This window comes from Nyctereutes procyonoides, unplaced genomic scaffold, assembly GCF_905146905.1.
Source record: "Nyctereutes procyonoides isolate TBG_1078 unplaced genomic scaffold, NYPRO_anot_genome, whole genome shotgun sequence".
NCBI lineage: Eukaryota > Metazoa > Chordata > Mammalia > Carnivora > Canidae > Nyctereutes > Nyctereutes procyonoides.
In genome coordinates, this window is record NW_026575120.1 from 40213992 (window position 1) to 40226446 (window position 12455).

The window sequence follows — 12455 nt, forward strand, 5'->3', positions numbered from 1 at the left end:
TTTTAAAAGCAAGTTAATCTGAAGTATCAAAATATTTTTTAAATCAATTTCATGTAATGTAAAATACATTTTTTTCCTAAGTAGATGTCTCTACTCAGTTCTCCAGATTTAGACAGGAAACTCTAAAACATAAAGACCCCCTCCTACCAATAAGAATTATCTCAGAAATCAAACTGTTAAGAGAAAACATTTTTTAAAAAAACACCCTCTTCACCTAATCTAACATGTCAATCATTAAAACTTACCAACATTTCATTTACCTCAAGGAAAAATGCTGTGCTTTAAGATATGACTCATCAATTTTAAGATACACCCCGTGTCTTAGAATTGATGAAATGTGGTTTTACCAAAGCCACTTATAAAGAGCTGTACACAGTAAGATAACATAAGTAAGGATTTTCTAAACTTCACTTGATGATCTAGTTATTCAGAGACCTTCAAAATAATAAAAATCTAGGGATATAAAATCAAGTGTCGGGCAGCCAGGGTGGCTCAGCGGTTTAGTACCGCCTTCAGCCCAGGGTGTCATCCTGGAGACCCGGGATCGAGTCCCACATTGGGATCCCTGCATGGAGCCTGCTTCTCCCTCTGCCTGTGTCTCTGCCTGCCTCTCTGTTTCTCATGAATAAATAAAATCTTTAAAAAAAAAAAAAAAGTAAAAAGTTTATGCCAAAAGGATCTGCTCTTATATATAAAATAAGAACATACATGGGGGATCCCTGGGTGGCTCAGCGGTTTGGCCCCCCCTGCCTTTGGCCCAGGGCGTGATCCTGGAGTCCCAGGATTGAGTCCCACGTCAGGCTCCCTGCATGGAGCCTGCTTCTCCCTCTGCCTGTGTCTCTGCCTGTGTGTGTCTTTCATGAATAAATAAATAAAATCTTTTAAAAAAAATACAATATTTCAATGATGAAAAGAACAAGATGCCTATCAAAATTATCATTCCAATCAAGACGACAGATGAGTTTACGAAGGTTTAGAAGACAACAGAGAAAAAAGAAGATGCTAACTTAGCCGGGAAGAACCCATCCACAAAAAGTTCAGGAGAAGGGAGAACTTAAGAACACAAGGGACTGGGGATACCTGGCTCAGTGGGTTAAGCATCTGCCTTCAGCTCTGATCCCAGGATGCTGGGATCAAGCCCCACCATGGGGAGCCTGCTTCTGCTTCTCCCCCTCTCCCTCTCTCTCCTCCTTCTTCTGCCCCTCCCTCCTCCCATTGAAGGGGGCTCTCTCTCTCTCTAATAAATATAAATCTAAAAAAAAAAAAAAAAAAAACACAAGAGACCGGAAGCAGACATGCTTGGTAGGAAAAGAATCTTCAATAAAGAATAAAAAAGACAGTAATGACAGATAAAAGACTAGAGGGTTCTGAAGTCCATATTTAAAGAGACTAAAGTGAGGATAGGTGTATCTTAAGAAGCCTGTAAACAGGGTATTGGTTAAAAACAGAATTTCGGAGAATAATCTGATTAACAGAGTGGACTGGATAAGAGGACAGGAGGCCATGACAGGTGTGGCTGTGGAGGTGCCTCCGGCAGGTGCCTCAGGCACAGAGCACAATCAAAATGAAGAATACACCAGGAAAAGGCCAATGACACACCAGGGACTGTCCTGCAGCAGCAGGCAGGAAAAACGAGAACAGGAAAATCTCAACTAATCCCCAGATGACAAATTTAGGACAACTGCAAAGTTCAGAAAGACAACAGAATCTTAGACAAACAGGGGAAAGGGAAGTTGGGGGAGAAAGTACATAAGGGATATAAAATTAAGATTTAGATTTTAATGCACTGATCTATCTAGAGTCAAACTTACATACAACTAAAGAGTCCAGTTTGCGCCACATCTCACTTTCACTAATCCCATTTAAACTAGAAGTGTTAATTTTTTTGGATAAAAGCCAAAATTAAGTTATAATTGGCTATTTGTCTTCCCAACTGTATCCATGTAAGCTCTGCTCCCCCCCCAAAACATATCCGAACCATAATATAGTCTGCCTAATGTGCCTTGGTCAGTGACCAACAAAACCTATGGATAATTCTAATAATAATGACAATTTTAAACACTAGATCCTTTCAGAATTGTAGTCTATGAAAGTATGAAATCTCCCAAAAATTCTTGCAATTCTTAAACTAAATGTTTTTTGCATGAAGCCTTAAACACATGAGGCAATTACAGAAGAGTATTTGAAGTTTATCTTTAATCACTCACTGTAAAATCTTTCAGTTACTAAAGACATTAGAAACAACTATTTAGGGTAGACCCAGTGGCTCAGCGGTTTAGCGCCGCCTTCAGCCCAGGGCGTGATCCTGAAAACCAAGGATCGAGTCCCACATCAGGCTCCCTTCATGGAGCCTGCTTCTCCCTCTGCCTGTGTCTCTGCCTCTCTCTCATTCTCTCTCTCTGTCTCTCATGAATAAATAAATAAAATCTTTTAAAAATTTTTTAAAAAATAAACATATTTTTAATCCCAGGTAGAGGGGATCCCTGGGTGGCACAGCGGTTTAGCGCCTGCCTTTGGCCCAGGGCACGATCCTGGAGACCCGGGATCGAGTCCCACATCGGGCTCCTGGTGCATGGAGCCTGCTTCTCCCTCTGCCTGTGTCTCTGCCTCTCTCTCTCTCTCTCTCTCTCTCTCTCTCTCTCTCTCTCTCTCTCTCTGTGACTATCATACATAAATAAATAAAAATAAATAAATAAAAATAAAATAAATAAAAATAAAAATAAAAGTAAAATAAAATAATAAAATAAAATAAAATAAAATAAATCAAATCCCAGGTAGAATTCCTGCTCAACACTTTTTCTTTGGAGAATATTTTAACTTGGAAAGACTAGAAAAAGAGCAACACCACAAAGGCTTGTTCAAATATATGTATCAGTTAAAAAAAACAATCACTGAGTGTTATCATTTCAGTAACTTTTTTTTTTTACTTGTTCTTGATTCACAAGAAAAGTGTGTTTTATTTAAAATAAGTGATAATAAAGTAAGCAGATCACAGATGTACATACCATAAAATTCTGCTGAAGGGGAGACCAAGAATACATTATGGGTACTGAAGCAACCGCATTCAGAGTCTTTAATGGGATGACTTGTGTTGGAAAATCCAAGTCACTGGTCACTGAACACTAGAACAGAAAAAATAAAATTGACTCATAAGAATAAAAGGACAACCTCAAGTGGTAGACATATTATAAAGGAACTCAGCCCACTTAAATAATTTTGAAAAGGAAATCCCTTTACCTAAGACAGAAAGGTTTCTAAAAACCATGAAGGATTCTCTCTCCTTCTCACTTTCTTTTACTTAGGGTGAAGGAAAAAAAAAAAAACGCTTCAGATTTTGCAAATTTTTAAAAAGCCTCCAACGACCCTTCCCATACTTACCAATATCGATCAGAATCAAAAACGATATTTGCTAGCCTCAGGTTAACTGCTCCTTGCTTTCACTATAAATTTCTTAGCTTGATGCTTAGTTTCTTTTACATCTCCACCACTTGGAATAATATTATATATACCAAATATGCCTCTTAAATCTCAACTAATAATAATATGGAAACTATTAGGTTCACCTTTCTTATCTTTATCTTCCCTTTTTAAAAAACCCAAGCATCATTTGCTATTACCAGATGATAAACAAAGATGAAGGGTAATAACAGATCTGAGTTTCAATCACAACAAAAGAAATTGCTATCCATTCTACAAAAGTATAATCTCTAAACTAGTAATAATAATAATAATAATAATAATAATAGGTAATATTATTAAGCACTTTCTATGTGCGAAGCACTATTTTAAACACATTCCATGTCTTTTATTTTTGTCCTCATGACAACACCGTAAGATAGGGACTAATTCTTAGCCCCCATTTTACAGGTGAGAAAACTCTGGTGAATACAAAGGTCAGTAAATGGCCCAAAGCCATACATTAGACAGGGCTAGAATTTAAATCCAGAAAGAAAGTCTGACTCTGGAGCCTCTGCTCTTACCCACTACACATACTGCCACGATACTGTATCTCTATCATGTTTAAGTGCATAGCCTCTCTGGAAATACCGTATTTCATCCAACCTATGATGACATTAATTTCAAGGCATTCCATTACTTTCTGTATCAGTAAGAAAATAATGTTGCCAGTTAAACTGTAACAAAGCTTTCTTATCACAGTAATTCTAAGATGCATTCCAGTTTCAGATGTTAAAACGTCAAAATTTTGCATCTCTGATTCTATGAAATACGGTAAAAATCTGTGCCCAAATGATGACCATAGCACTTTCTATCCTGTCTAGGAATCCAGCTTTTCTTAAAGAGTACCATTATCCAATATCCAATTAGCAGGCTTCCAAGAACCTTCTCAAAAATACCCTTGGACATATATTCATAATCTACAATCAGTGAAAATAGAGCAAAAAGAAGAATTGAAGGAGTAAAATGAAACCAAAAAAATCATATGTCTACACACGCATAATTATTATATGTTAAATTTTTATTTGAGAGGTCTGAAAAATAGCAGGCCTAGATTTGGTGAAATAACAGTGAAAATCTTTGGCTTACAGGCCACACCTGGCCCTTAGCATCTCATCAGGCCAGAGGGACAATCTTGCAATGGTCACAGTCACTGCAGCACAAAATAGCACCTTCCTGGTGGAAGTGAAGGTTTAAAGATAAGAGTAGTTAGAAAGAACTGTGACAGTGATTAATCCATTAATTTGTTTTCCAAAAGGGCAAAGATAAAGATAATAATACTAGAAAGCTCGTAGCTCAAGTCAATGAGGAGGTGTGAACGGTTCCCTGCTACTCCAGAGCCACAATCTCTCCCTGTGCCGCACTCTGGTCTCTGACACGGTTCTTCATCCATCCGTCCGTCCAATAATCCAGTCATAATCGCAGTTAACATTTATTGAGCACGTACTATGTTGCAGGCACTGTGCTAAGTGCTTTGTATACCTTAACCACTGCTCCTCTCAGCCTTTGGTGTCACAACCTCACAAATGAGGAGGAGACTGAGGCTCACAGAAGCTAACTAACTTGCCTAGTCAGAAAGGTAGTTAATTTCCCAAGCCAGGACGGAAGCCTAAGTCTGACTCCCAACAGCCAAGTGCTCATCACTGTGCTCCACTCCTGCCCTTGAGAGGCTCCTCCCAGGGTCCAAGGACGAGCACAGCTATGTGCGAGGTGCTGCTGGGCCGAGATGCCCTCCCCCAGGCCCTTCTCTTACTCCTGTTACTACTAAGTTGCCTCTCCTCCTCCCTGCCTAACTGGGTAGGCTCTGGGGCCATGAGGGGTTCTAATTACTGAATCAAGTATTATATATATGCTGTCCAGGGAACGTTAAGTACAAGTAATTGTAATGTCTTAGCAAAAAAAAATTAGAGTTTGGGGTTTTGCTTTATACTCGGGGGGAAGTAAATTAATACTGTGACTTTAATTCTGAAGAGTAGCCTCCTTTAAAGCTTGAGGGGTGAGGGAGAGCGTGTGGCCTCTCCAGCTCTGACTTACCCACCTGGCTTTACCTAACATCTGAACCTGAGGCCGTACTTAAGGTTAGAGACAGTTTAATGGTATGCTGCTCAACTACCAGACAGGAGGGACTCTGCTTCCTCTATTTGCTCTAAAGCTGCAGACAATGCTCTGCATCTATTGAATGGGGTCCGCTGGTTTTTCCCTTAAATAGAGAGAGCTCCGAGAAGCACAAAAATAAGGTGGCAAAGGCTGTAGCACTAAAGTACTACCTCCAACCCCATACCTCTGCCATCCCATGACCCCAACATCTCAATTCTGAGTCCTATGAGAGTCACCAGGGGGTCAGAAGGAAGCTCTCTGAGGGCAAAAAGCAGCTGAGACGGTGTGGTTTCACTTCTGTCTTGCAATGATACTCAGCACAGTGTCTCAAAAAAGAGTAGGCACTCAAAAAATGTTTCTGGAATGAACAGACTGCATTTGCTGATTTTGCCTAATGGAGATTTCACTCCAATTTCTCTTTAAAGCTATGAGGGCATCTACTTAGAAAATTGAAGGTCTACACCCATGTCATTATCTATGTAGCATCTCTAGAAACCTATTCCATTCCTTACCTATTAAACCTTAATAACCATATTCCTTTCCATTTACGAAATAATATTCAAATGCAAAAGCATTTGTTGGTAAAACAAGTTTGGGAATTCTTATTTATTGACTTAACAGGAAAATAACTCAAAAAATTCCAGTTACTTACCAGTAACTTTTTTTCTTTGAAAATGTATCATCCTTGACAGTTTATGCAATTAAGTCTCATATCACTCAAAGTACTGAAAAGGATTTCGACCTCCTGGGTCTCCAAAGCATTTGACCTGATCACAGTCAAGCATCCTGGACTCAGGAACTCACTAGGAGACCTACCATCGACAAACAGAATTCTCCAATTCTAGTTCCTACTTGAGGATCACACAAGGACATTATTAGAGGTGATTCATCATCAATGGTAAAGAAGGAAAAAAAAAACTCTATTAGTTATCAAGGATGCTACATTTTCAGAGAAACACAGCTTACTGGTAAGTAACCGGGTTCCTCTGAGGATGGATAGACTTACATCAACCAGCTGGTACAATAGGCGACTGTGTGGCTGGACCACTGGGAGCTGGAGAGGGAAGTCAAGCCAAAAATAGTAGTTGTAGGAGTACACAACCAAACTGAGACTCTTGGCAGAAGGCTGGTTCCAAGTAAAAACTGTGTTATGGAAAATCGTAGAGGGAAGAGCAGGTGAATGGCCTGCAGGGAAGGGAAAGAAATTAACACACCCTACTATGTGCCAAGCACTGTGCTAGAGACTTTACCAAAATTAACTTCTTTAAAATTCACCACTACCTAGGAGGTTGGTACGACTCCCCATGTTACAGTGGGACATCCCAAAGGAAAAAGAGCTATGGCCATCTGGTCTCTGAACAATCTTTAACATCAGAAGGGTGAAGTCCAACTTTCATATAGTAGGGGGGAGAAAAATACAGTTAGCCAAGTTAAAAAATATTCTGGGATACTGGTTGGTCCATTTAATTCATGCCAGAGACACAATGAACTGCTGATATTGTCTAATATCCTTCAATCTTTCCAATTAAAAATAATAAGGAACCATCTTACATCTAAGGGGTAGGAAAGAAGACATCAACTGTCCCCCAGATCTAGAGAAAAGCAGAGGATGATTTCTGAAACTGCCTCTACTCTTCAAAATCACAGCAGAGAATAGGTAACACACCCAAATCTTAAGCTGGCCCTTCTGGTGAAAATGACAGTGTATATAATTTACTTTCAGACTGCTTTTAGGCCAAGAAGTTCTAAAGAAAAAACAAAACAAAACGAGCAAATATCAAGTTTGGATCAAGAGAAGCTGGACAGAAGTAGTCCCTAACCACACCTCGGGGGGGCTGATGAGGAGACCAGGGAGCACAAGACACGAGAGGGTCTGGTGGGACAGAGTCAGAAATAAAAATCAGGGAGACAAACTCATCAGATCTTGACAAAGACATAGTCAGTACAAGCAGCTCATCGAGGGTGTTGGAACTAAGGAATCAAAGAGTGGCTCATAACCAGATTGTAAATTATTTCCATTTTTGTTTTTAAATATGTAACAGAGCCATCCCAGACTGGAGGAAGAACCCCTACCTGCAACGTAGGGCTCTTACTTCTGAGTTCACTTAAGTATTACAGAAACGTATCCTGTGTGTCAGTTCTTACACTTCTTTTCAGAAGAAAAATACACATACATGCATTTAACACAGAACACAGAACACGTGGAATGTAATTTCAGGAAGTTTAGACCCTCAACTCTTCCTTGCATTCTAATTTCAAAAGCTTGATCCCAAATGAAAGCAACCATAAATGTGTCAGCTTAGTAATCCTATTAAAACCCAATGCACAGGGAAAAACCCAATGCAGTCTGGGGTCAGACGGGGCTGAATTAAATCATTCCCCATAACCTGCAGTTTTGCTTCAAACTCTATTTTGCTAAAACCAGAAATCAGAAATTGAACAAGAGCCAATACGTAAGTTTTGGTAAAACTACAAAACACCTAAAAGGGACATGAAGCAGCTAACTGAAGCCATGTAAACTCAAAACACCTAATTCAAGAATAGTCCTAGCAGTGGGAAATAAGATCATTTCTGACTCTGAAAACAAAACAAAACAATCAAGAACAAAAAAAAAGCAAAAACTAAGAAATGGAAGCCAGGCACTACTGAAGCCCCTGGGTTCCATACGCCGTGGCGGCGTGCTCGCTCCATAGCCCTGCTTCCGAGAGTGGGCACAGGCCTGAACGCTACAGGGCAGGAGAGGCACGATTTACAGTGAAGAGGTGAGACTGGCACCAGGCCCTGGTCTCTGAGGATGAGCACTAAGTCCTGGCTCAAGGGTAGATCTGCTCTGGGGACCGTCGATCAGGTCAGCCAAGTCTGCTGACCTTTGCAGAAAAGATTTGTAACTGCCTCTTGACTATCCACTGGCTGTTCAGTGTTGAACAACAGAAAGCTAAACAGAAATATACTATAAAAATATAAAAACCAAATCCCCCACTCATTGTTTATACCAGAGGAAATTGCTGATGGGTTAAATGATATTAAAATATAAAAGTGAAAACAACTAAACGGAAAGATGGAGAGGTAATTTATATAAGCTTTCCTTTTTAAGCCTTTAGAAACACAGAAATCAAAAGAAAAAATTATAATTTGATATATAAACTTTAAGATTTTATTTATTTATTCATAGAGACACAGAGAGAGAATGAGAGGCAGAGACACAGGCAGAGGGAGAAGCAGGCTCCATGCAGGGAGCCTGACGTGGGACTCGATCCAGGGTCTCTAGGATCACGCCCCGGGCTGCAGGCGGCACTAAACCTCTGCGCCACCGGGGCTGCCCTGATATATAAGCTTTTAAAATTTCTATAAGGCAAAATATACCAGAAGTAATATCAAAATGGGGGGAGGGGGTGTCTGCAAAACATGATAAATAATGAATATTTAAGAGTATACAAAAGTCCTCAAAAATCCTAAGAAACAATCCAACCTAATTTTAACAGATCCGACACCCTAATAGCCAGTTCATAAAAGAAATATAAACAAACAATAGAAACTTCACTGAATAAGAAAAGCAAACAAACCGTAGTAACATTTTTACCTTTCACACTGAAGAAGATTCAAAGACTGATATTATGCATTGGGAACAGAGATGAACAGACACTACCATAAACAGCTGGATGGAAAACCCTTTGGAGGAACAATGTGCTAACATCCATAAAAATTTTAATATGTGTATCCTTTTAACCAAGTAATTTTATTTCTAGGAACTCTTCCTACAAAATTATTCAAGGATACAACAATACAGATGAAAGGTATTAACCAAAATACTAACTGCAAGAGTAAGAAAAATTTAACTAAAATATTCATCAATTAAGAATAGGGCAATGAATTATGGTATATCCCACAGTATCAAACACTGCATTCTTAGAGACTGGGGACCTGGACAGAGGTTGTAGTGATGGCCCAAAATAGGGGGTGGGGAGATGGGCAAAATGGATGAGGGGAGTGAGACACAGCTTCCTTATGACGAAGTCATGAGAATGAAAGGCACAGCAGAGGCGCCTGGAAGGCTCAGTTGGTTGAACATCTGATTCTTGGTTTCTGCTCAGGTCATGATCTCAGGGTCCTGCTCAGTGGAGAGTCGGCTTGGGATTCTCTTTCTCCCTCTCCTCCTGCCCCTCCCCCAAATCCACACATGCTCTCAAATAAATAAATATTTAAAAAAATAAAAGGTACAACGTAGGGAACACTGTCAGTAATACTGAAACAGTGTATGGTGATAGGTGGCCACACCTGTGGTGAGCACAGCACTAGGTGCAGAGAAATTGAATCACTATGTCCCACACCTGAAACTAATGATTAGGTGTGAACTATACTCAAAAAAAAAAAAAAAATCTTTAAGTGACGGCTCAAATTGGCAGGCACATTTTATCTGGCCAGTAACCATTTGAAATAAAATATATATTATCACTATTAACACGTTATATGTAGAAAAAGAGATGGGAAAGATTAAAAATTACAGACGTTGAACTACAGGAACTTTTTGCCCTCTGTTTTATATATTTCAGTGTAGTTTGAATTCTCAAGAGTCATTTTGTAATGGCCTTTTAGTTGAAGAGAACGATTAAAAGAGTTTCATTAACCCAACAGATATTCACATGACCTGGTATAAAACTCCCTCAATCAATACAAGGTAGCTCATGAAATCTGTCCAACCCTCCCAAAAATGGTACTCCCCCCTAATATTCTTTCATAAAATTAAGAGAAGATAAAACAGAATCCTAAGCAGTGAATTTAATCAAGTCAATCCATGTTATCCTAGAAGTTCTAGGTCTAATAACATTTCATTTCTTCACAGCAATAAACACTTTTAACAATGCAGGCTAGACTTTCATTTCTTCTGGTTCAATCTGTTCTTAAAATAGCTGTCAAAATTTGGTTTTGCATTTTGGGAAAAGACCTGATCTTTGTAGATCAGTGATCTTTGATCTTGATCAATGATCTCATAGTCAAATAGTTGACTATCTGCATATGTAAAACACCAACCCATATAAACAATGGTCTAGGAGAAAAACAGTGAACTGGAAGCAATTTCTGGTTTATTGTACAAAGTAAACATTTGACATTTTTGAAAAGATTCTGTATCTTACATTTGAAAAGTGAATTAAGTTCAAAAACTAAACTCAGACGTCAAATAGAGGTTATATAATTAATAGGATAATGATATAAAAACTCAAACATAAGTGACCTTTTTTAAAAACGACGTTTTGGAAAAGCATAGGACACATTAGTTTCCTTTCAAAGAAAAAAAAAATAAGGAAAGCCATCTTTATGGTCATTTAAGAAATGTTCCATCTATTTCAGCCTAAAGAAAGCCAGAAAGGAAGCAAAGGCTGCAATGATTTGAAAAGTTCCACGGGTGGGGAAGGACTCCACTCCCCAAACAAATACCAATAAAGGGTTAAAAAGAAGCAAAGAACTACAGAGAGCCAACTTGGAAACTAGTTCCCTGAGAAAGGCTGGCTGTGTTCAGACTGAGAACCACCCGCTTATTTCTAAGACATGAGAGAAATGACCTCACTCCCCACCATATTTGCTCAAATGGCTCATGAGAATCTAGACCTACTGGTTCTACAGTTCTGAAATTTACAAAGGAAAGAGAGCATGCTACTGTATGGAACGTTGAGAGGTATTTAAGAGCATACTGGGTGCACTAGCATATCATTCTTTCTTTGTAAATAGTAACAAAAAATTCTATTTACAATTAACTGAGGAAACTGCATTATAGGAGTCCATAAATAATGCAAGCGCTTAAGTGTAAATGAGACAATGTTATCCTTCTCCTTCAATAAAAATAAGTCCAAACTGCAAACTTATAAACTGACTACATTGTTATTTTCATAGAAGCCTCTTCACCACTACCACCCCCCCCAAAAAAATTTGCAAATATCAAATGACAGATGATGAATTCACAATTCTTTCAATCATTACTAGGATCAAACCTGTATGTATTAAAATGTTTTAATTCTTCTTAAATGTGAGGACTATGATGGCTTTCTAAAGATGCTGCTGAGTTAGACATCCTGAAGAACCTGCATGTTTAAATATACACTAAAAATTCTATTTTCATTAGTAGACAAGACATAAAATTCCTACAAGAACATTAAATTCTCCTGGGAATCTAGAAATGCAGATTGGCAGGATATTTTTAAATTACTATACGAATCACACCACTTGCCCAGAAAAACAGACATGATTTGAGCAAGCCTCTCTTTCAGTCCTAATACACACAGGTAATAAAAATCTTGATAGGAAGAATCAATGAAGGAAAGCACCTTGTGGTTTTTATCAAGAAATGGACAAATATACAAAAAGCAATGCACCCGTAAGAACTCCAAGAGTAACTCATAAACCAGGCTCTTCATTAAAACCAGAGAAACACACACATTGAAGAACAGGACTATCGACGTGAAGACTTACAGAAGATATAGTGTTTTACCGATAACACAAAGTAATGAAAGTCACCTAGACCCATGGTTTTTACAAACAACCACAAACCGTATCAATAAGGTGTGCATCCCTTGGTCTGTGTTTATCACTTGGTGACGTTTTTAAGGTGAATGTTCCTTAAAGAGATTAACTGAAGAGCAAAGGAAATAAATGTAAAATATACCGTCACTGCCTACAAGAAGTCAGGATCAGGAGTAGCTTATAAAGAAAAATATTGACACATAATATAAAAATTGCATAAGCAACACCGCTTTTTAGGTTCTGTAACCTCAACACCAAAAAATAAGCACCCACAAGTTATCTTCAAAACATACGTTAAGAAAACACTACAGTGAAGACAGGGTCTCTGAGTTCAACTGCAGGGCTCACTAGATCTGAATCAGCATCTACGGCGGCCGCTTCGTTAGATC

At 38.7% G+C, this 12455-nt stretch overlaps 1 protein-coding gene across 8 annotated transcripts in view; it reads right to left on the bottom strand.

Moving 5' to 3' along the window:
* EZH2 (enhancer of zeste 2 polycomb repressive complex 2 subunit) overlaps window positions 1–12455 on the bottom strand; it is a 65616-nt gene that overhangs the window by 23175 nt on the left and 29986 nt on the right. For 5 of the 8 annotated variants that reach the window (XM_055334933.1, XM_055334936.1, XM_055334932.1 and 2 more), the window contains one exon: window positions 3006–3122. In XM_055334933.1, coding sequence (XP_055190908.1) covers window positions 3006–3122 — 117 coding nt within the window. Of the gene's footprint in view, window positions 1–3005; window positions 3123–6205; window positions 6407–6559; window positions 6739–12455 lie in introns of those variants that run through there. The other 3 variants (XM_055334935.1, XM_055334931.1, XM_055334938.1) reach the window with 2 other exon arrangements.